At 39.1% G+C, this 26,233-nt stretch overlaps 2 protein-coding genes across 4 annotated transcripts in view; both read left to right on the top strand.

The window, feature by feature from the left end:
* trnt1 (tRNA nucleotidyl transferase, CCA-adding, 1) overlaps positions 1-4,861 on the top strand; it is a 12,260-nt gene extending 7,399 nt beyond the window's left edge. For all 3 annotated transcript variants that reach the window (XM_050037745.1, XM_050037747.1, XM_050037746.1), the window contains 2 exons: positions 1,475-1,728; positions 4,286-4,861. In XM_050037745.1, the coding sequence (XP_049893702.1) occupies positions 1,475-1,728; positions 4,286-4,531 (500 nt within the window). In that variant the 3' untranslated portion in view covers positions 4,532-4,861. The remainder of the gene's footprint in view (positions 1-1,474; positions 1,729-4,285) is intronic.
* A 106-nt stretch (positions 4,862-4,967) lies between these two features.
* Positions 4,968-10,208, top strand: avpr2b.1 (arginine vasopressin receptor 2b, tandem duplicate, 1). The gene is made up of 2 exons (XM_050037748.1): positions 4,968-6,102; positions 7,077-10,208. Exons 1-2 carry the CDS (start codon positions 5,238-5,240, stop codon positions 7,283-7,285), a joined length of 1,074 nt encoding a protein of 357 aa, XP_049893705.1. The 5' UTR covers positions 4,968-5,237; the 3' UTR covers positions 7,286-10,208.
* Positions 10,209-26,233: the final 16,025 nt, after the last annotated feature.

A 26,233-nucleotide genomic window follows, 5' to 3' on the forward strand; every position in this document is an offset into this window, starting at 1 on the left:
TAAACTAATCTAAACTAAAACTAAACATTATTCATCCCGTTATGCGTTGCCACGCATGTTTCCTCCTCCTGCAGCTGCCACGGTGTTGGCCTTTTCTCTAATGTTGCTTTTCTCCTCCTCATATTTTAGTAGAATTAATCTCTGATCCTCACGAGAAATACTTTTTTTTTCCCTCACATACGGCGCTCTGTGAGGACACTCAGTGACGCTCAGTGACGCTGCACTTCTCTCATGATTGTGATTGGTCCGCTGCGTGCGCATTCATGGCTCTTGATAAAGCAACCCTGGGTTGAGTTACCGAGTTGATATCAAGCGTCGTGATACCGATTATCCTGATTGCCATTGTTAGGGTTAGTCAACCCAGGATAGGTCTGGGTAACCCAGGAAAGGTTGATCTCGCTTCGTGATACAGGCCCCAGCAGCTCTACTGTTAAGCTATGTCAAATCATTGTTCTTCTCAATAGATTCTGGTCTTGAAGAGAGCAATAAAATGGCTTCACGTCCCTGTCAGGAATCACTGTTTGACGGTAAGGTAGAGCAGTGAAAGTATTCTAAATACTTCCCCATCGACAGCAGTGCATTGCTTTGCTTGTGTGTCTGTACTCCAGTCTGCTTCTCCAAACTGGGGCGTGCCAGCTGACATCTACTGTATGTCATAACTGACTATGGATAAGTACCACTTAAAACCCCATTTCAAATTATCCAAACTATCTCTTTAAAAACCCAGGGCCACCAGAACACCATAGGAAATGTTGCACTTGAGTAAACTGTTGATGACCTGAAGGCAGTAATGAGAGTAATTTCAGTTTTGTAATATGAAGCCTGAACCATGAGACCATTGGCTTATCTCAGCATAACGACTAGAAGCAGGGGGAAATGGGAATACGTATAATGTGTTTCCTAAACATTTTAATATCACATATAGTAATGGATGCACTCATACCATTGAGACTCTCACCAGTCTGAAATAAGTGTTATGCAAACATTGCTTTTTGCCCATGTAGCCCAGTTTGATAAACATGTGCCCACTTGTTGGAACATAAATTCCTTTTTGTCATCGCTCAGTTCCTTTTTGAAAATGGTCGGAGAGAACTGAACCCTGCTATTACGTTTGCAAAGTACAGGTATGAGACTGTAAAAGGGATCAGTAGTGTAAAAGCTCAACAATTTTCAAGAATCATGCAATTAGGAGCTGTTTCTAAATGGGGGAAAATTCAATTTCTGGCCCTGAGATGGAGTGGATTCAATGCCTCTTGACTTCTGTGCCGTGAACTCTGGTTCTCATCAGTACTAGACAGAGATAATTCAATGAGTCTTGATTATTGAACTCTTCTAGTAACCACAAAGGACGTATACCAGGGTACCAATACTTCAGGCATGTCATCACCAATAAATTGTAGTACATTTGGGTTCTATGTCTGACTTAGTTTCTCTTGCTGTTAAAATCAGCTCTCTCATCCCTGCTCCTCTCCAGGTTTACCTCCAGATGGCAATGTTGAGGAGATGAGGCGAGTGTGTCAGAACGCCGAAGATCATTCTCCCAAACCCATGACCATCCTGGCTGCTCTTTTTAGCCGCCCAGAGGAGGTGGAAAAGATGGACCTGCGGCTGAAGGTATCCAAGGAGGAGAGGACTCTTGCTCTGTTCCTGATCAAACACAGACGGGAGCTTCGCAAGAGCAAAGACGAGCCAGACAGCCTCAAACCCTTCACTGACTTTATCATTGACGTAAGTTTCAGCTTCCTCCAGTTAGTCCACAGAAACAATCAGACGGCAGTTATTCATGTGTTTTATAATTAAAAGGGTGGCGGACATTTATTGTTGGGATTTAATGTGGTCATTGATTTCAGCCATAAATATTCAAAGAGTGCATATATCCTTTTCTAGACAGGCAGGGTTATTCACAAGCATGTGGTATGTAGTGTTATAATCATGCCAAAACTTTTTCTTGCTCAAATGTGGATATTTGCTTTTTTTTTTAGTCTTCTGTGATAGTAAACTGAATAAAGTATGTGTGGGCTTTAGACTGTTGATTAGATATAACGAGCAAACTGAAGCTGCCAGCTGGACTCAGGGAAAATATGATCAACATTTCCTCCAAGAACAAACAACGAATCAAGTAAAATAAACAGCAAATTAACCAATCATAAAAATAATAGTAGTTGCAGCTCTACTTTAAATCGGCCCCTTCTACTCACCGCTGTGATCTTGTCCGACAGTGGTCCACCTCCATCTTTCACCCACACCTGAATGCAACATGTTTCCACCCAAACCCATAGTGCTTGGTGAAAGGCATTCTTAAGCCTTATTCACACAGGACTGCTATTACCTGGGGACGACTGGTAATTTGAAATAATTGCGGAGGTCATCTGTGATCTTAATCCTGTGCCAATCTGCCATGTCTGTAATTTGTCAAGTAAAAATTCCACTGCAAATTACCAACCATATTTGGCCAAACACAGAGGTCTTGTTGATAATATTAGTCCCGTAAGAATCAGCATCTCCATGATTTGGTGTCGTATTTTGTTTTCTTCATCCCTCTTTTCTGCCTCTGTACCAGTCAAGAGAATTATAGGGGCTGCGTTGGCAATTTTAACTAAATGCTTTGACAGCTTTTTGGGTGCAGGAGGCTCGTCTCGCCACACAGCATGGAGACCCGTTCTCAGAAAAACCAATCTCAAATCAATCACAAGAACAAAATCTTGAAAGATTATGAGATGGATGACGTTACAGTGTGTGGCAGAGTCGGCTCTGTTTGTTTAACCCACATTTGAAAAGAAAAAGAGGAGGTCAACATTGTACATCCTCACTAGTAGTGGTGTGCACTGTTTGTGTTATGTAGAGTGGAACTACAAATGTTTGTGCACATCATATCCAGGGGATGATTTCAGTAAAAGCATGTAAAATACAGACTTTGCTGGTCCCGTGTGAATGTGCTTCGTTAAACACAGACATGGAAGGTCATTTCTAGATCACATGAGATCCCCTGGTAACATTGGTCCCATGAGAAAAGGGCTTAGAAAATGTTTTGATCAGTAACTGGAATTGAGCCCTAAAAGCCAAATCAAAATGGATCTGGTTCCAAGTGGGTAAAATACTTGGAGTTGTTCTGGTCTTCAACAAATATCTTAATTGAATAATAATCTCTGTTCCTTTTATTATTAGCAACAAACAGATACTAGAACATTCTGGTCATTTATCTAACAAACAAGTTTCAGTTCTTAATTTGGTACTTCGCCTTTTCTCAAAACAGTTGAATTTGTAACATAAAGGGGAACACCACCTAAATTATGAATCCCAATATGTCATTTCCATGGCCTAGTTAGGTTCAATCAAAATTTGTGAACATTGGCTGCTCTCTTAAAGCCAGAAAACAGAGGAGTAAGTCTCAAACTTGTGATGTCATAGGGTATAAATTCTGGAGCTGCTCCATAGACCATGAACAGGAGCCTGATTTTGTGGACCCACAGAATGATTGTTTTCTTCTTTACATCCAAATGAGCTTTCATCTGTTGTAGTGTTCTCAGCTCTGAAACACTAAATGTGGCCATACACTCAGAACGTTCCCCTGGGTGCTGTCATTGTGGTCCATGACATCTTTCCCAAGTCATTGTCTATGGAGCAGCTCCACACTTTATATTTGAGAAAATCACAAATGTGACATTTGGCACTCTAGTTTTTGGATTTGAGAGAGTTGTTCATGCTTACTGCTACCTTCTACTGAGCTACACAAGGCAGGATGAGAGAGTACACCAAATAAATAATGACACTTCACTACAGAATAACTACAATATTCCAAAGGCCTTAATTGTATTTTCTCACTGGGCGTGTTATTACAGGAGGATTTCTACACACAGTTTGTTTTTCTCTGTGCTCTTCTTAGAAGTGGTCCAAGCTCAAGTAGAAAAATGTGATGTTACAAATTTAAGTGAATCAATCATGATTTAGGAATTTTTTAATAACAATGTGATGACAGTAATGTGATCGCTTGCTTATGTTGTCGGCAGCTGTCAATCAAATGTGATTAAATCATACCTACACAGTCCTGAAGAAGCAGGGCAGTGTTAAATGTCAGACTCTAACATAATACCCAACTTAACCTGTTGCTTATTTAGTCATGATTATTTGATGTGAAAGAAAATACTGAAATCAAGGCACCCAGTAGCTCAGCAGCAGCTGTTCACACTTTACCTGTCCTGTCCAATAAAGGCAAAAATCCCAAAAAAGAAATACTGAAATCGAGTTTTCAGGGGCTTTATTTCACACACATGCTGTATCTTTTCAGAGTCGGGAGCTGGACACTCAGAGTAAAGTCTGTGAGCTACTGAAGTATCAAGGTGAGGAGAAGCTGCTGGCAGAGCTCAGCAGGTGGACAATCCCTCGCTTCCCCGTCAGCGGTCACGATCTGAGGAAGATGGGCATCACGACAGGCAAGGAGATAGGCGCCACCTTACAGAAGCTCCGCGACATCTGGAAGAGAAGTGGTTATCAGATGGACAAAGATGAACTCCTCAGTTACGTCAAGTCTTAGATGAGAACAACACAACACAAAGGACAGTAACAGTCTGAACACTTGGCACTGTGATTGTTCTTCTCATTCATATTGATTGAGCAGACAAGGACAAGAACTGAGACCTGCACTGATGAATGATATGTAAAGTATCTGGATAAAGAGCTGTTTTACTGATGCGCAGTTACTATAGAAAAATGTTATTTTCACTGTTATACCTATATGTGGAAGCAGATATTTGGTCTCGATTGCTTTTGGTTTTCTCCTCAGTTTAACTGCAGTTGTGGATAATTTCTGTGGAACAATGTTCTATAAAAAGGTTCTACTTTTTATTAAATACTGGCATGGGGATTCTGAAGTTGAATTGCATGCATTGCAGCATACAAAGCTAAATCTACTCCATATGTGTCTGCCATGAGAATTATTTTTTTGTGCCAGGAGAAGGTTGCTCCTCCTCCTGCAGAGATGAGGAGATATAAAGCCTCTGCTGGCTTTACTATCGCTACACTTTCTGCCTAAAGACGTTCAACACCTGTCGCTTACTGGACTTTTAACCACTAAAACTCCAACAGCATTTTTCCCCAAGGGAACGACCTTTTCATAAAATATTCAGAAGTTGAATTTCGACTGTCTGCTTACATATTTTGGTAGTTCTTAAATCCCCCCAACTTCAACTGGATTCACCTGGAATGGTCAACGGTGCACAGCTACTGGTCTGGGTGGAAACATGGATTGGTTCATTGTAAACATGAGTAACATCAGTTTGGAGAGCGTGCTACCTGGGGATGAGCCGCGAGATGAGCGCTTGGCTCAAATAGAAATAGCTATTCTGTCCATCATCTTCATCACTGCAGGAATCCTAAACTTCGGGCTCTTGTTGGTGCTGTGGAAGCGGAGGAAGCAGCTCTCCAGGATGCGCGTCTTTGTTTTCCACCTGTGCGTCGCCGACCTGGTGGTCACATTCTTCCAAGTTTGTCCGCAGCTCATATGGGACATCACGGACAGATTCGTCGGGCCAGATATATTGTGTCGCGCAGTGAAGTACCTGCAGGTGGTCGGGATGTTTGCCTCAACTTATATGATCGTAGTGATGACGATAGACCGATATCAAGCCATCTGCAACCCCATGGTGACTTTCCAGAAGCGCAGGGCGCGCTGGAACGGTCCGGTGTGCGCCGCCTGGTTTATCTCTCTCATCGGCAGTGTCCCGCAGATCTTCATCTTCTCTCGGGTCGAAGTCGCGCCCGGTGTGTACGACTGCTGGGCGCAGTTCATCAAACCGTGGGGACCGAGAGCCTACGTGACCTGGACGACTCTCGTGATATTCGTCCTGCCTATTCTCATGGTGATCGTGTGCCAGGTGCGCATCTGCCGCACCGTGCGCATCAACTTTCACATGAAGACACAGCACGTCGCAGAGGCGGCCAGTAAGTCGCTGTCCTCCAGGGCCAGCAGCGTGGCAGGGGTGTCCAAGGCGAGGGTGAAGACGGTGAAGATGACCGTGGTCATCGTGCTCGCTTACATCATCTGCTGGGCGCCTTTCTTCACCGCGCAGCTCTGGTCTGTCTGGGACGTTGTGCCGCCCACTCAGAGTAAGATCACCGGGACACACACTCACATAAGAATGCGTGGCGTGGGTTACTGCACATCATCGGCTCTGATGTGTTGGATTTAGAGAAGGATTGGTTATAAACTCCATAGCGCGAGGAAAACCATGAAAACAACAACAAGAAGCCTTTATTTAGTATTATTAGCACTATGTAGGATGAAAAATGACTTAAGTATAATAAATGTATAAATAAATGCAGGAATAAATAAATTAATATTGAATATAAATACAGCAATAAATAAAAGAATAAACGCTGACATAAACACAGATATGAGAAACCCTAAATAAATAGAAATAATAAATTAGCAAATGTTAAAATATGAAAATAATTACATAAATTCATAAATGAATACATACATATATTTATTTCAATGTTTTTGTACAACATTATTTTTGTATTTCTGTGGCTGTATGATAAAGAGGTAGGAGGTCCTATAATCTGCTTCCTTTCTCTCTGTCTGTCCTTATTTATTAATTTCAGCATTTATTCTTTCATTTATTTATTTAGACTTTTTTTGTCTTCAGTAGGATACCAGTAGCCTTGGTAATTATTATATAACAACTGTGACATTTTTGTAATCCAGATTCCCTGTGAGTGAGTTTATGTAAGGTAACATCTTTAATTTTTTTTTTTTTTTTTTTTTAAAGAAGAAATTATAACCAAGCTGTCTTTTTTTTTTTTTAACAATACACATGTTCATTTAATAACAACAATATACATGGAAGGGTCTCCACTTAAACACACTTACTGTGATAGAAGCTGTACAATATAGTCAGTCCCAGAGAGGTCATTGCTCCTTATTGCTTAACATGAAAATCAGGATAAACAGAGTTTAACTGATGACCCTCCAAAATTAGAAAAATATATCTAGAAATTGGTCTTCCCTAATAAAGTAAATCAAAATATTAGATTATTAATATTAATAATTGTTCTCATTTCCTCCGCTGTGTTTCCAGCTGCAACCTTCACCATCTTGATGCTTCTGGCCAGTCTCAACAGCTGTGCGAACCCCTGCATTTACTTGCTGTTCAGCGGGAAGCTGCCCAAGTCGCTCATGGCCCTGATGTGTGACGGTCAGCCCGATATGAAGGAGTCCATCCAGGAAGACGCCACCATGGTCAGCTCCCTGTACATCAGCCTTAAGAGTATATCGGACTGCAAATAAAAGTACTGAAGCCTAGGACACTTGTCTCACCTCAGGCCAGCCTGGTGAACATGGTATAAAACATGGATCCCTTGGAGAAAGACTGACACCCTCTAATATCTGTGAGGACGAATATTATAACAGAACTACAGCTCGCTGTTGTTAGAGAAATGAACAATCTATGAAATGCTTTCATGCTGAAACCACACGAGTCTTAACAGGGACGTTACAGAGAAACAGTAAGTGTGATACAGTTGCTATAAAGTCACTTTTATACTTTTGCAGTGTTAAAGGATTACTGTAGAATTTTACCAACACTTTATATGAAGATACTTATATTGAACATTAACTAGTTGCTTATTAGCATGCATATTAGTAGCATATTGGCTCTTCATTAGTCATTATAAAGCCCTTATTCTGATGACTGTATTCTATAGGCCATTAACTAAGAGTCTTGCCTCACCAACCCTCTGCATTTCTGCTTATTGATTGTATGGAAGTTGTTCCACATGCATTATGAGTTGTTATAATTATAAGGTGTAGTACCACAAGAGTAGTCACTTAATACATATGGTCTATTCTTCTGTAACAAAACCAAAACCACAAGTGTTAATAGTGTCAACATAACTCTAAACTAACTCTTTCTAGCACCAGATATATCCTCCAAATATGTTCTAATGTGAGGCCTTGCTCATAACTAATTCACTAGTATTCTGACACTTATTAACCCACATAGGTTCCCTTTCTGAAGTTGCCTCCTCTTAACACTTAGTAAATCCATTATAGCACACAACTTATACAATTAACAGACCCTGTGCTTATGTGATGGGTTACAAAGCTATTAAGATGTTCTGCCTGGTCACTAACAGGGGAACACCGTCTAAATTAATATTCTAATAAGTTATTTCCATGGCCTAGGAAGGTTCAGTCAATATTTGTGAACATGAGCAGCTCTCTCAAAGCCACAAAAGAGAGGAGAAAGTCTCAAACTCGCGATGTCACCAAGTATAAAGTCTGGAGCTGTGAACCCACAAACTGTTCAAAATGACCTTTATTCTGTTGTAGTGTTCTCAGTTCCAATAGACAAAATATACTCACAACATTCTTCTGGGTGCTCTCAGTGTCAACTACAACATCTGTCCCAGTTCACTGTGTATAGAGGGGCTTCAGACTTAATATGCTGATGACATCACAAATTTGAGTGTCCAGGACCGTAAGGGAAATGAGAGTGATTTTTTAATTCATTTATTTATTTATAATTCTATAATTCTGAAAATTGGTGTAGTTCCCCTTAAGTAGTTGTATGCTATAGCATATTTACTAAGTGTGAATAGAGGATAACTTTAGAATAGGAAACCTGTGTGGGTTACAAGTGTGACAATAGAGGTGAATTAGTTATGAGCAAGACCTCACTTTAAGATGGAGAATATATTTAAAATTAAAAAGACTTAATTTAGAGTTAATTGGACACTATGAACATTTATCGTTTTGCCACATAAGAATAGACCATATTTATTAAGTGTTATTCAGGTAGAATGACTATCCTTGTGGTACTACCACCTTGTAAGGCCCATACAGAGCAAAGCATATTTAGATCATAATTCATGAGCAACAACTTCCTTACTTACTAACAGTAAGCAGAATTAGGAGGTTACTGAGGGAAACCTGTCAGTTAATGGCCTGGTTAAGAACATTGTCATACAGAATTAGGCATTAATAAGAGCTTTATAATGACTATTAATGAGTCAGTGTGCTACTAATATGCACGCTAATAAGCAACTAGTTCATGCTGAATATATGTATCTTCATATAAAGTGTTGCCTACAAATATCTACAGTAATACAGCAACTAGCGACTATAACAACTGTTTTTAGCCATTAGTTATATGGTTCAAGAGATGACAGTGTTGGTCAGTCACTTTGGCCCTGACTGAAATATCTAAACGACTGGATGAATTTCCATGAAATTTTGTACAGACATGCATGTTCCCAAGAGGATGAATCCCAAAGACAGTCATGATCCCTTGACTTCCCCTTCCCATAGTGCTACCAGCAGGTCAAAGTTTTCACTTGTCCAGTGAAATATCTCAACATCCACTTGATGGATTGGCACGAAACGAACAGACATTCATGGTTTCCAGAGGATGAATCCTACTGACTTTGTTATTTCCCAGCACCACCATGAGGTTCACATTTGTGATTTCAAATGAAGCTGTCAATTTCTTTGGTTAATGACTAAATACCTGCAAAACCAGTAACATTCCCATCAGACTCAGGTGTACTTTGTGTTTAGTACTTATCAGGAAATGTTGCAAGCATGCTAACACACTAAACTAAGATGGTGAACATGGTGCACATTGTATCTGCTTAACATGTTAGCATTGTCAATATGAGCATGTAAGTGTGCTGATGTTTGCATTTAGCACAAAGCCTTTTTACATCCTCACAGAGCCGTTAGCACAGCACAACATGGATCAGGTTATTTTATCAGAAAGACATAAATATTAACAAGAATCATGAAACAGACACCATTTGCATTAAAGTTGTTAGTATATTTCATTCTGTGTAATGTTTGTTTGTGTAACAGTTGAACTTGTGAAATGATGAGAAATAATTCTATAATTTTTAATAATTCATCTATGTGCTGTGTGATCTTAAAGTGTTTCATTCAAATGTCAATGTGGTTTCTCTTGTTAAATGTAGCAGTTCACATGTGTTGTATGCCCTTTAGGTTAAATTTAATTATTGAGTTTACATCTGTATATATGATCATATATGATATGTGTTAGTTGTTGGCTAAAATAGTCAGTTGTCACACAACAGACGAGTCTGTGTTTGTTAAGTAACTTCAAATATGCAGCAAGATGCTCAGTGATCAGTGTTACATGTTTACATTCTTCAAAGACCTTTTTCTCTCAGCCCATGAGGAGTGATGATTTCTGAGGTGTTGCCAAATAAACTGACTTTTCACAAGTGTGTTTTCTTTCTTCTCAACAGCACTGTCCTGTTGAGATAAATGTCCCCTTGGATTTACTGTTGAAATGCGTATTTGAAATCTTGAAAGGGCAGACTTCTGTTTTGTTTACCGTTTATCTTGTTTTTCTGCAGTATGAAGTTTTCACCCGCTCCATTTGGAGAATGGGAACATGCTGAAACTACCAGGTGACAGACAGGCAGAGAGACATATTTTCAAAGAAAATTGCTGTGTTTTGTCCCGACGATTACCATGTGCGCCGCTAGCTGCAAGAGCAACCTGGCATTTTTCTTTTACTACATGAAAGTTTTGAATATCTAATTTCTGTGCCTTCACTGAGCTGCACGGACAAATCCACCAGAAATCAGAGATTTTCTGGCAGCTGGATGGGACTCAACTCTAACCTTGAACGCTAACAGAATGACCAGCAGCCACTACTGCAGCGTCCTCAGCAGCTACCAAGCGCTAACCTCCAGGGCTGAAACATGACGCCAATGTCAGAAGTGGCAAAAAAAGCAGTTCCTAAAATGGCCACTTGAATCCCCAATCCTCAATCCCCATAGATGCTCAAATTCATTTTACAGCAAAAGTAAACATATTTACAGCCTGGTGCAGTATAATACAAAGATATATCAATATAAATATATATAAAAAAGGAAAATAATGTATTGCTTTACACTGTAACACTGTAAAGCTAGAGTGCTACACTAAATACTGTACTTCACTGGACATACTGTCACTCCTGTCTATCCACCCAGGTCCTACTCCTGTCTCCTCTGAGATACTGAGGCTTGGTCAGTGACCCATCTGCATCAGCTACTGATGTACTAGGGCACCCTTTAGAGGCAGTTTAAGATGCTCTGAGCCACTATCGTGGTATAATAAGCATGAAAGTCCACATTGGGATGGATGGTGGATGGGTCAAACAAACTCTGGACTTTCACCCCAGGAGCCTGCTGTTCGTGTCCAGTGTGAAACCACGCATTAGTCAAGTTGTTTTAAAAAACAACATAGTATGCGAGTATATGTAGCACATTAGGCTAATGATGTATGTCATGTACACATGTAATGATGTGATATTACATCAGTAAAAGGTAAACTTATTTTAAGCAAAACTATGATGTTTTTTCTGTAAACCTGACCACGTGCTTTTGTTGCCTAAACCTAGGGAAGTAAACCTTAAAGTTTTTTATCTACACTTTAAGTTCATTTGGAAAAATACTGCATGCATTTAACAAGCAGAAACTGTACATTTCCTGGGAAAACACAAGTTTGTTTTACAAAGAGAATGTATGTAACGAGCACAAATTGACACGCCGTCCCTGAACAGTCAAAACTGACATAATTTTCCCTTGTGATGCACCTAGGGAAAAAATCTAATTGCATGCCATAACCATCCCTTGCAATGTTCTGCTGTGATGTCATTACAAGCAGCATCCATTGCAGTAAGCAGAGATATTTGGTCTTGAGACCAATGATCATACACTTTCCAGGAAAGGATTACAAGAACGACTGGATTCAGGAGCATATGGTGGGAGAAACATCATCAGTATCCTTTGGTCAACAGCAAACCATTCCCTGATGATATTTGCATGGATGAAGCTTACATTATCCCAAAGGATTACAGAAGTTGGCAAGTCATGCCATACCAAACCTCTCTTGTTCATGAGTTTCTGGGTGTTGTATGGGCCAGTATTGGGAATATGTATGCTCTCAACATTCTCAGATATTGCAGCACATATTGCCCCTGTGTTTGCTTCTGTGGCTCAGTGGCCTATAACATTTTGGCCACGTCTCCTGCCTTTAGCCAGCACCTCTCATCTGCACCCAATAACAATCCAACCAATTTTCCTCAGTGGGAACTTTCAGTGCCTCAAAGACAGCCATAAAATGAGCCAGAGACTTGAGATTTAATATAATGTCTCTGTCTCTGTCCCCACAAAGTATTCTTTCTTTGAAGAGAATCCACTTCACTCGTAGTGAGCACAGTGACTGATCACATGGAATTATGGATTTCTTTCTGCCATTTCTGAACGCTTTGTTGTTTTCAAAGGTCTTTCCTAACAGCAGAGACATCAAACTCAAAGGTTGTTGCAGGGTATTGGCTGGATCAATGTGCATAAATGAGGTGTTTACCATCTCTAATGATGACTATAGTACATATGTAGGTGGATGAAAGGGGGTATATGTAGGAAAAAGCTTGAGCTCATTTTTAACCACTCAGAACATCTTGTATGTACTGTATAGTGGAGAATGTGAAATGAATAATACCACTGATACAACCATAATGTTACGAAAGTCTGAGTACAGCTTCAAAACTCATTTAATATGGGGTACCGTTTGTAAAGTGGCTCACGCTGAAAATAACATCAACATTTTGCCACATTTAGCTTCAAACAATGTTTAAAAAGGTGTTGTGAATTTTTTAACGTCACCTTTTACCACATTTACAGCAATATTTGTTAACTTAGAAATATATTAAATAGTTAAATCTAAATATTAAATGTGGCACCTAAATGTTAAATGTTAAATCTAAATATTAAATCTAAATCTAAATCTAAATCTAAATGTTAAATCTCAATGCTAAATCTAAATCTAAATCTAAACCTAAATCTAAATCTGAATCTAAATGTTAAATCTAAATCTAAATATTAAATCTAAATCTAAATCTAAATNTCAGACTGTGTTTATAGAATCAAATAACGAATTAAAACCAACTTATTGGGGGAAATGGACACTTGAACATACATTAGCATGATAACTACCTAAAATAACAAGAAACATGTTTGGAGAAATTTTATTTGATGTGTACTTTGAGTTGTTAGTGTCCCTTCATAGGGAATCGCCTTGTTGTTTACAAATACTTCCGGGTAGAAAACCAGCAGAGTTTAGCTACATATATATATGCATATCTCACATTTTTCACGTCACTATATCACCGTTATTTAGATTTAACATTTAACATTTAGGTGCCACATTTAATATTTAGATTTAACTATTTAATATATTTCTAAGTTAACAAATATTGCTGTAAATGTGGTAAAAGGTTAAAAAAAATTCAAACACTTTTTTAAACATTGTTTGAAGCTAAATGTGGCAAAATGTTGATGTTATTTTCAGCGTGAGCCACTTTACAAACGGCACCCCATAATTGAAAGGCTTTTACTTTTATTTTGGATGAGCCTTATTCTTCCTTAGATCCTTCCATATCACATAGGGTCACGCTAAATAACAAAGCATGCGCCTTATACGTTTGAAAACAAGGTCAGTAGTCTCATGTTAAAGGACAACTTTGTATTTATTTGGAGATTTAATGTTGAGCAGACTGAGCACTCCTGGTGACGAAATTCTGTGTTTATACTGTTTCACAATGACCAGCTAAGAGGAATACTCTTCACTGGACAGTCCTATGACAAGATGCAAAAGAATTGCATATTTATTTGTTTTTAATAGGTTCTGAATGAAATTGGGGAACTATGGCGCTGACACAGAAGTGATATAAGTTTGCGGCCACGCAGACACAATTAGTTGGTGGTGTAAATTCATTGTTGTTTTTGTTTTAATGGAATAAATCAATAAGAGTAAAGGCTGTATATAATTTGAACCTGTCAAATCAGGACAGGTTTTCAAGACTGTGTGTAAAATGTTGGTTTTCACCATTCTTATAAATACAGGCCTTTATTTGCAATTATGAATAAATCAAACTCTTCAATTATGTGGCTGAGCTTACCTCCTGCTGCTGTGGTAAAGTGATGTATTGAGCTGTATTTAGCTGATACATGTTCAAATTCCAAATGACTCAGTGTCCTGAATGAATCACTGCTGTCTACATAAGAAGCCACTTATATAGATTGTAGACTTGCTTTTCAGTTCAGACCAACAATCCACCACTTTTCATTCACCGCATACATCAGGGAAAAAAAGTGCATTAGTGTTTATGTAAATGAGGACTCAGGCCACTGTCAAGGTTAACAACATTCAATGAATTGACAGACACCTGTTGATAGAAAGTACACTGAAATGACAGAAGCATGAAGTAAATCAGTTCATGAACGTATGCAACCGCTGCCAATTAGTCAAATGACAATCAAATACCTTGACCTGTTTGATGTTCTCTTTTCATTTCTCTTGATCAGGAAAGCTCATGACTCTTGATATTCACTTGAAAACTAGAATTACCACCTTGCGGTTGTATGCTTTTAGTTTTCATCCCTGTCTGTCCAGACTCATATGTAGCCATGACAATAGACAATGATTGAGATATGGATGTTGCTGCAAAGATGCAAAGATGTTTCACACACATCTTCAACCCAGCAGCACAGAAGATCTATACAATCAGCACAGTTTCAAGGTGGGCACCCAAGAGTTGTGCCACCAATTTTAGTATCTGACCAAATGTCTCCCCTTCAGTTTCTGAGTTATGATGTTCAATAATGGCCAGTAATGTGTTTTTGCAGAACATTATGATGTCACAGTGAAGCTGACCTTTGACCTTTTGGATAGAAAATGTCATCACCTCACCATTTTATCCTATTAGACATCAGTGTGAAATTTAGTCATTATTACCATATGAATTCTTGAGTTATGGCCAAAATCATATTTTGTGAGGTCACAGTGACCTTCACCTTTGACCAACAAAATCTAATCAGTTCATCCTTGAGTCCAAGTGGATGTTGGTGCCAAATTTCAAGACATTCTGTTAATGTGTTTTTAGATAGCACACACACAAGAATGAGACAGATGTGGTCACAATGACCTTGACCTTTGACCCCCAACCTTTGACCTTTTATCCAGTAATCGGAAGATAAGCAGTTTAATCCCCAGCTCTTCTAGTCCACATGTCAGCGTACCCTTGGGCAAGATACTGAACTCCAAACTGCACCCAGCGGTTGTGCCATTGGTGTGAGCGTGTGTGAATGCATAACTGAGTAGCAGATAGCACCTTGTACGGTAGCCTCGGCCACCAGAGTATAAATGTGTGTGTGTGAATGGGTGATTGTGCTTTGTGTAAGCACTTTGAGTGGTCAAAATACTAGGAAGGCACTCTACAAGTTTAAGTCCATTTACCATTTACCAAAATCTAATCAGTTCATCCTTGAGTCCAAGTGGACGTTTGTGCCAAATTTTAAGAAAATTCCTTAATTTTCCTGCATTATCATGTTCATAAGAATGGGATGGAAGGAGGAATGGATAGATGGATGGACAAACAGACAACTCAAAAACATAATACCGCTGATAGATAGATATAGATATATATGTGTATATATAGATAGATAGATAGATAGATAGATAGATACATAGATACATACATACATACGTACATAGGTACATAGATAGATAGATAGATACATACATACATACATACATACATACATACGTACATAGGTACATAGATAGATAGATAGATAGATAGATACATACATACATACATAGAAAGAACAGACATGTAGAGAACATGTTGATCAATGCCTGGATATTTAAGCTGCGTATGTCATGCAGAGGAAGCTTTCATTAGCATTGCATGAATAACCAAACAGATGTGTATTGAAATGCTGTGAAACATGGCACGCTTTAATTATATTTACCTATGAAAATGCATATTTCACAGTGTTATGTTCAGGGGATGAGGGGATGAGGGGATGAGGGGAGTAGGGATGAAGAATCAAGATAGACAGAAGTATATCAGCAAAATAAAGTATTTCCTAACAATAAAGAAATAAAATGTTCACCAGTACACTTAAAGGCACCAACTGAAAGCAACTTTCTAACAGGGGGAAAGCTGTGCCTCTTTAACTGAATAAGAAATAAACTGTGAAACTAAACAAAGCAATACCAATCACTAATCATACTTCCTCTGGACAGGAATGGTAATACCGCTCCCGATACAGCACAACTTGAGTTACAACACATGGTGGTGGAGATGCTACCAAACTGCCTACTTGCACCACTTGCCAGTCTTTTAGCCACCACATCTGTAATCAGCACGGTGAGCAGCGGTGTGCTGAAGCACTCACTGTACAGTGAGGACGGGGAGAGCGACACCTGAAGAGACACAGGGAGCAGAGGAGGAAAACAAACACACCAAGACACGTAAAACACTTATTGGATGATTGCATTATTTACACAAAAGACACAAATTCAACAAGAGAGGAAAATCTACAGCGAAGCTGCTGTGGTGCAGATGTTTCACTGAGGGACTTTAATATCACACAGGCCAGAGTTTCTCATGAAACTTTTAAAGAGGGTGCAAAGATTAATAAAGCACTGTATAATTCATGCTCCTGACCTCAGCTTAATTAAAATGAAATGGGGCTGTGATTTCATGATGGCTGCTAGTCCCAGGAATAGGTCCGTCTTCTCATTATCTCCCGGGCCTGAGGGATGCGTCCATTCATCAGAGCTGCGATTAGACCCATATGTAGTGGCTCTGAGATATTTCTCCTTGTAGGTTTGTGGTTTCATGATTTATTGGTTCACAAAGTTGCTGACCATTTGCTAAGCTCCTTAGCTCCTTAGTTACTGTTGCTCTGTCAATCAAGCTGTCTGTTTGCATGAAGAACATATGCACTTTACAATGATAACTATAAAATATTAGTAAACATACATTTTGATTCCTACACACATGATATTAAGACTAAAGTTTAACATGTTCCAGGCCAAATGTCACCAGTTGAAGATTCATGTTAGAGACATGGAAATATGTTTTTGTCTTTCAGTGTAAAGCCACTTAGTCTTAGTATTAATATGTGCATGAGACAAAAATTCACTTCACCTTTCTCACACAAATACAGCCACAGGAGTGCAATTAGTGCTAACTTGGTTTATAGTAAAGTATTCAGGGTGTGCATAAAATTTGCTTCATGTTTGGTCTGATCTAAAATCCTGTGCGGGACTGATGTCTTAATCCCAATGGATTTTTGACCAGCAGTGCCTGCTCCTGCAGTTTGTGTGTTTGCTCCATAGAACTGTATATAAAGATGGATTGGGGTGGGGCAGGTGTTAATGTAATTGTGATTATTGTAATGCTAACTTACAGTCATTCATTCATTCATTCATTCATTCATTCATTCATTCATTCATTCATTTTCCGTAACCGCTTACCCTATTAGGGGTTGTGGGGGGGCTGGAGCCTATTGCAGCTGACATTTTGCACCCTGGGCAGGTCACCAGACTATCACAGAGCTGACACATAGAGACAGACAACCATTCATGTTCCCAGGGCCAGTTTAGAGTCACCAATTAATCTAACCTGCATGATTTTGGACTGTGGGAGGAAGCCGGAGTACCTGGAGAAAATCCACGCTTACACAACGAAAACATGCAAACTCCGACAGAAGGGCTCCCCCACCCTGGGGTTTGAACCCCTCACCCAGGGTTCGCACCAAGAACCCTCTTGCTGTGAGGTGACAGTGCTAACCACTGTATTAGCATTCTGCCTTGCTAACTTACACAAAAATGCAAATGTTTATCACATTTTCTGTCATGTCTTAAGGTAAATAACGCTACAAAACCAGCTACTTCTTTTGTTATCCTTCATAGAATGGGCAGAGCATGCGCACCAGAGACTTCTGCTCACTAAGGCGGCTATTTCCGGTTATCATATGGAATTGATCAAATTCCAATGGTGAAATCTGTAATTTTGCCGGCCTGACACTCAAAACAATGTATCCACCATTTTACAGCCATAGTAGCAATGGAGTAGGCTATGGTGGAGCCTATGATGTAAGCAGAAGTTTAACTAACTTGGTTGTGACGGGTCAATGGGCCTGCATGCTTTAATGCACACCATGAATGACAGGAACATGGAGAGGGCCTGTAAAGAAACAGACTTTTAACACACTGACCAGGACTAGAGCTCTGCCCACCCCCACCTGCAACATATAAAACCATCTGCTCCCATGGGAATGTGTTGAGGATCCAAGGATCCCACTTCCGATGCACTCTTTTGGGGACAGACATCTGCGATCAGGCTGTGTCTCACACTCTCACACTGCCATTTCAGTATTGCTATTTGTCAATAAACATCCCAGAGAGAACAAGGACTAGAAAGAGACAACCTAAATGGATTGTGAAAAAAGACAGAGGGAGAGAAGAGAGTGTGAAATAAGTGCCAAGGAAGGGAAAGAGAGAATCATAGAGGGAGAGGGGACACATGACAACAAGACACATGAAAGAGGTGGGGATGAAGAGGCAGAGATAGGGTCAGTGGGTGGTGGGAGAGCTGCAGCAGCTGATTCCTGTGGTGGATGTTGCTCCGTAGAATAAATAAGTGAGGTAGCATTTGGCTAAGAAAAAAATCCTGTGGTCTTTTCTATTTCAAAGCAGCTTCATCGTGCATTGGCTTGTGCTCTAAGTTTATATGCTGATAAACATTGTGTAACAAGCTGCATTTATTGCTGTTTTTTAGTTGTGGACATTTATTATAGCAGGGAGCACACCATGTTACTTTCGGTGCATAGCGTGGAGACATGAGCTGGAGTGCAGGCAGGGCATATGTAGTGCGTCATGAGTTCAACTTCAGAAAGAGAATGATTCCTGAGGGCATATCCAAATTGGACATGTACATATTTTCAAGAACAGGAAGTACACAGGATCAGTGAGTATATTAGAGAGCGTTTGTTGCTAACCCAGTCCAGCTAATACATCTATAAGCTTCACTGCCTTAATTCACCAGTTTAGGGGCATAATTTACAGGGGTTACACAGAGGACATGTCCCCTGCACAGTGACATGTGGGTAGGTCAGTAATAGCGTAGGCACTCTGTTACGAAAGCCAGAATAAAGAGTGTTTGTTTTCGTCTTTAACTGGTCAATATCAAGCGAGTTCTCCTCAACGATGACGCTAGATTTGCATACAAGAGTAGCATCATAGACTAGATGGACAACAAGACAGCTCCCCAGAATTGAGCACAAAACATCTTGATCGCCCCCTGGTGGCTGGCTGCAGTACAGGTCATAAAGCCTGGGACATGGGCCATCTAAAAACTCAAGGTGCATGTCAAATACATTTTTCCCAAAGATGGTCTCTGTTATTTTAGGTAGTTCTTACGAAGCTTATGTTTGTTCAAGGGTTTGTTTTTCTGCTACGTGTGGTTAAAACTAGTAATTTGACATTAAAAAGGGGGCACTGAGGTCATGATTGCTCATCAGCAATGGCACTGCTTGCAATTGGTTGGACAGGTGTATGCAAAGACTCTGGCTCCAAATGATGCTACTGGCGCAAGATGGCAGTGGCCATATCTGGGATATTTTGGCGTCATTTTTGTGCAGTGGAAGAAAGCAGAGACGCGTCATCCATCTTCATGTACAGTCTATTAGTGGCATAAAAACAGCGTTTAATTAAATGTAACTATGAAGCACCAGTGGCCTATATTCAGCCTTAGAATGCAACCGTATCCTTAATTATGGCACAGCAGCTAACTGTGTTTCTGCCTCGAGTTCAGCAGCAATAAAACATACAAGTCAAATCGAAATTATTCCAAAAATAAATGTACATTATATATACACAATCTATGCATAGACTACTTTTTAATAACATCCATCCGTTGATCTGTTTTGTTGAAAACATAAGTTGCAGCATTGTAAATGTGTCCTTACGGGCGGGATGGAAGTATAGTTGCTGAATGCTTGCAAAGTTACAGGTGATCTTTTCTTTTGTACCCATCCCTGTAAAAACACTTTTTTCCCCCTTTTGTGATACAGCTTGGTTAAGGCTCCCTCACATTATAATCCCCTTTTTGCCTTGAAAATCCACTTTTTCAGAATCGTTCAGTTCAGAGATGTCCACGACCGCCGCCATGATAACATTGATGTTGGCATAAGTTAACTACAATGAGATCCCGCATGGTGAAAGTAATCCAACTGCACACATATCCAGTGTGGAATCTTGATTAAATGTATCATACATAACAATGAGCATTCTGGGCATATGTATGTAAAAAGGCACAGAAGAATTCTGCTTTTTGACGATAATGTTTTATCATACAGGATCATACAACACTGCTTGCATTCACAATGAATGAGGATTAAAGCACTGCATTTTTCACTATTATTTTCAAACTGGATGTTGCATAACTCCTTGTATTATATGAAATATCATTGGTTTAGAAGCCAGGACAGGCACTGCCTACCTTGCCTACCCTACCCGCCTGTCACTGCCCCTGACTTTGCTTTGATGATAGTTAATGTCGATACACATTACTTTAGGGCTGTTGTATCTGTATACTGTTTGTATATTGTTCTGCTTGTAGTGTATGAGAAAGTTTCTTTAATTGTATAATTGTATAATCTGATTGTTTACAGTGTCTCATCCATCATTTTTGGGAATTTATCACACAATTGAACCTATTTGTTGTTTAGTGCTATGTTTGTATCCTCACACAATGGTTAATATGATATCTTATGAAATGCACATACCATGGTTCATATAATATCGAAGAATTAGCACCCCAGAAATGACGTAGGATAAGTACAGGAAAGAAGGGGTTACTGTGGTTAGGTTTAGGGGGAAAAAAACGGTGAAAAAGTACTTGTCCAACACCCCAGCCTGCCTCCTTACATTGACTTTTGGTCTTTATGCTACTTACTTCTTTACTCTTGTCAGTGCATTGGTCACGTGATGTCAGCCTTCAAGATCACGTGGATTATGCACAAATTACTGGCTCATGATTCTGGGCCATATACGATTTGTGGTGCATTCATTTTTGTAGTTCTACATACGGACAGTGCAATGAGAACAGTCTGGCTTGTTAAAGGGCAGGGATAGGTAGTAAAACAATTTTTTTAGGTAAAAAGTACTTGTCATGTTCCTTTTCTTAAACTTAACTTCTCCACTTTAATCAAATATATGTTTGACCCAGTAATCGACTTTTCACTTCACTACACTTTCCATTCATACCAAAACGAGCTTGCTCTAACTGTGGAGATTGAGTGCAGCGGGGAGAGTGTGTGAGGAGCACCTCTACTGCCAAGTTACCAGCTGCCTGGCACAAAAAGAAAGAAGAAAAAGAAAACAGAAAGAAACACCACCTGTCCTTTGACCACGATGCTATGATGACAGAGCAAAACCCAGAGCACAAGGCAGCTTCCAGCAACAATCCCTGACCACATCTGGCCTCATTTTTTATACTAAAAATCTAAAAAAGACATGATGATGTGCTTGCTGTGCCTCCTGAAAAACTAGGAGATTGCCGCTTTAAAAACTCCTCCTCCAACCTCTGCAAGCACATAAGTTGCACATACACTGTAGGTGGAAATGTAATTAGCTAGGTAAAGTTATTTTAAGCAATGGCATTTAATTTGTCCACTCTGGTATAACTAGGGAAATTGAGAAAGAGAAGCCAGATTAAGTAGTGGGAGATTGTTCATATCTCCGTTGTGTAGGCTGTCCTGGTTCGTTTGATTAGCCTACCTGCTTTATTTGATTAAACAAAACAAAACAAAACAGTGCTATATTTTTCATAATGTTGCACTGGCATGCACACCCTAAAAATATTAAAGTTAAAAGTAACTTGTACTTTGAGTAATTAATTAATCAGGTAAAATTGCTTTTTTCCTCTTTTACTCATTTTTTGCAGGAGTCATTGTGCTTTTACTTGAGTATGGATTTTCAGTGTTCTACCCACCAGTGTCTAAGGATAAAATGCCTGGAGCAAAACACAGGAAACAAATGGAGGAGAACCTGCTGCAGTCTGCCAGAGAATTGCAAGTTGGTAAATAATTTATATTCCAACAACAACCTGAAATATAAAGCCAAAGCTACAGTGACTTGAAAATTGTGCCTCACTTCCAATCCCAGTTTGACTCAGCTCCTGCAGCTTTGCAAAGAAGAATGAGGAAAAAGCAAAGATGACACAGGCTTGTTCACACAGATCTACCCTGAAGGTACCTCTACTACAGGGATGCTCAACTTGCTCTGCACAGAGGGCATTTTTGCAGTATGACAGGAGGCCAATTAATAAACAAATAGTGACAACAATGGTCATATATGTATATACTATAGATTGTATAATAAAGACGGACGACGTGACAGCTCCCCCAAAGTGAAGCTAAATCCTCTTGATTGCCCCCTGGTGGCTGGCTGCACTACAGGTCATTCACCTTGCCCCCTCGTTGTTAGTGGGTGGGACATGGGCCAAACTAAAAGATCAAAGTACACAACAAATGCATTTTTCCCAAAAATGGTTTCTGTCATTTTGGGTAGCTCTTGTCAAGTCTGGTTCTAATTAGTATTTTGATGTTTGACAGCTGTGTTTGCCAGTCAGTATTGGTCTATATCAATGATGCTGCTTGTGACTGGTTGGACAGGTGATACCAGTGATCGCTGCTGCGTAGACTCTGGCTCCAAATGACATCAGCCACACATTTTTGAACAGTGGGGGTAAGTGGAGATGCACCTATCTTTAGCCTACATCTTTACATAATAACAATAAATTAATTGTTTGTTTTAACGTGTTCAAGAGGTAAATCCAGCAGCTCCTCACAGATCAGGTGTACGCAGGGGCGTCTCTAGGATTTGAGGACATTCAGTGCTTGGCCCAGACCTCTCTCTCTCTTTTGTTTTATAAACCAGCTTTATTGTAATGCTTTTTAATGAACTGTGGCACCTTTTTTACATTCAAATTAAAATTAAATTCCCTATGTGAATTAATTTATTTTCATTGTGAATTAGAAAATGGACAGAAAATAGTCAGATTTAGCCCTCGGGCCAAAATATCACTGCTCTACTGCATACTGAACATTGATTGATATGAATACCTGTGTAATCAGTTATTTTTGCCCTACATTTGTACATAATTAATAGTATTTCAAATTGATCACTGTAAAAAAATCACTTGCAAGATTATAGTGTGAATTGTAAACAGGTTATATGCTTTTAACAGGCATTTGTATCTGTGCAGGCAGCTACAGAGCTCTGCTGGCATCCTGTCTCTCTTTTTTCCAGTTAGATTCCAGAATAGATTTAGCTTTATTGTCCCAGAGGGAGATATGTTTTTACAGCTAGTGCACAGAAGCATACAGATAAATTCATAGCAGCACATAATAACAAGGGTTGAGCTAAATACTCAGACGAAACGAGTATCCTGTACGGATAATTATTGTATGATCTGAGTATAATGTGTAAATGCCTTTTGATAAAGGAAATCCTTATTTGGGTGGCTGTGTTCAATCTCTTACCCTTGTGATAAAAAAAAAATCTGGAGCTCAATTTTGAGATTGCTCTGTAAACAATTTTAAAATGAATAATACATGTAGCAACTTCTGATCAACCCACATCAATTTCAGGCTTAAAATAACAATTTATAGTTAGGCTCCACCCACTTCCAATTTAAGTCCCACTCACTTCCAGGTTAATCTCCGCCCATTTCTAGTACAGATATGGATACAGATCATTTAACTGGTTGAACAGATACAAATACAGTTAGAGATAATGCTGTACTTGCTCATTCCTAATAGCAACATACACATAGCAACACATAGCAGCATCAACACACAAAATCTCCATCTATGCAGTTATTCATTCATTCCCATTCACAAGAAGTCGTAGGCCTAAGACTGTCACTGCCAATGACTGCCTCCCTGTATTGCAAACTTGAACTGAAACAGTGTAAGATAAGGTACAATACTCCTACTAAAGCAAGCCCTTCATTTAAGAGTCCTGATATTTCTTGTAACTCGGACAGAACCATCAGGGGGACCTGTTGGGTTCACTTGTTTGTGATGGAGCTCAGTGCTCTGTGTTGTAAAGTAGGAGGTCAGAGCCAGTGTTCAGAGTAATAGACTTGCCAGTGATTGTATGTACAATAATGCAGTAAGAGATTCAGAGGTAGACTGACTGGGAAATTGTTTGCTTGATGGCAGGCGAGCTGAGAGCCACATGAGTCAGTGATGAAAAACAACTTCAGAAATTACATCAAATAACTGTGTCTATCACAGTGTAATTTCAGCCATATTTTACCTATTTTTCCTCAGTACATTTATGGATAGAATAAAATTAATATAAATAATTACATGATACAAAACATCCCTAGAAATTATATATAAAATATTTTTAAAAAAAATAGGTATGTTATAACATGTTTTCTCATATCAGGGATCAAGACTCTATTGTAAATATGTTCCATACACTGTACTGCAGTAGACACAGGCTTCATCTATATTACCATTTGATGACTTCTCAAGCTGACTGGATTACCCGCTGTCCAATATGCGTTAGAGTGAGGCAATATTGATGGTAATCTTGGCAGAACACAAGAGAAAATAGGTGATCAATAAGAGAACAGCATGTGGATGTCAGACCACACTTGAATGTTGTAGACTTAATGAGAACCAGAACTGTGGTATGGCATATCAATAAGACTGAAGTCGTGATGAATTCCAAATAAGTTTCATATTAAGCTTCATTTATTATTTTTATCTACCTACTGAAAGCCTTCTGATCATAAAGGGAAAACTTTGACTTTTTCCTACACTGAACCCATCTGTATCATGAAAAAATAATGGCAGTCACTCTCTATTTTAGTGTCACTCACATATGAAGTCCATTCATCTTGTCTTTGTTAATTATATATAGACTATTCCAGCGCTGTGGAGGATTAATTTACCAGCCTATAGTCAAGTCAAGGTCTTCAACAAGTGCAGGAGGAATCCCAGTATTATGTATAAAACATTATACCACTTTAAAATGCCTGATCATGGCCAGTGACAAGCAAAGACCTTGATTATTTGTAATTTTGAAATGGACTAAACACCAAAAGATTAACAGATAGATTATGACTGCAGCTGCAGTGTCTTCTCTCTGATGATGGAAGGCAAAATACATTTTTTAATTCTGACAAATAATCCCTAATAAGAGTTATATTAGTTTGTTAAATAAGACTTCTTGTCCCCCAGGGATCAATATTAGGACCCCTGATATTTATCATAGGTTGTTTGTGGAGCCACACAGATTTAATTTCAAACAAGTTAGATACTTGCATGAATCTGGATGTCTGGTATACAAAAGATGTTAGCTCTGAAGGATTACTATGGAGTGGCTCTAATTTGGCCTCTAGTCGACTACTGAAAAACTAACTGTAGAGATCAAGATGGAAAGAGATAGGAAACTTAATTGGAAAAGGACTACCAGTAAATACATTAGTTGCAGACCCTTCATTAACCAGTCATCTTGCAGACCCCAATAATGCTTGGATAACTAGCTCCCTAAAGATATGGAATGAAATAATTAAAAAACACCAATTAAAGGGCAGGACCGAAATCTTCAAATAGTTTGCCTGTGACTTTGACTTCCTGCTGAGCAAATATGACACAAGGTTTAAAAGCTGGACTGGAAATGATCTTGATTTGTATTACACACTTTTAAAATAGTAACTAAATCCCAGAATTTTGGTTTAAGTACCTCCTCCCTGGAATGTTAAAAAGGATCAAGGGTGAATTCAGCTGAAAGAACGTGACTCGATTCTTCTGTACTCCAGTGTGAAAGACTAACTAATCTAATCAGACTGCCTGCAGGAGGTCCTGTGGAAGTACAGTGGCAAACAATTTTTACGTATCTGTAACTGTCTCTCCATTTTCGAGGTCCTGTGATATTCTGTGATATATAATCCAATTAATCATATTTCCACATGAATTTTGTATCCACTTGTACTTGTATCTCCTGGTAAGACCTAGTTTTCTTATTTTGAAAAGCAGAGGTAATCACATGTGTTTCCTGGGCCAAATAAATGCCCTCCAATGAATGATTAGGGAAAAGTAAAATCAAACATTGATTGAAATCATAAAATCATAAAATCAGAGTGAACAAATCTTTTTTTTCTTCATTTAGGCTTATTCATTCAATCTAGAGGGCTACTTTAATTAAGTATTGGTTTAAACTGTGTGCAGAACTGAAATGGTGTAAAGAGTATATGGCTGTCAGCTCTCACTTTTCCAGTCATACCCAGTTAGTATCAGAGTAGTATCAGATGGCACGTTGAAATGTGTTTTAATCATAAAATTA

This window comes from Epinephelus moara, chromosome 24 (assembly GCF_006386435.1).
Source record: "Epinephelus moara isolate mb chromosome 24, YSFRI_EMoa_1.0, whole genome shotgun sequence".
NCBI classification, from domain to species: Eukaryota; Metazoa; Chordata; class Actinopteri; order Perciformes; family Serranidae; genus Epinephelus; species Epinephelus moara.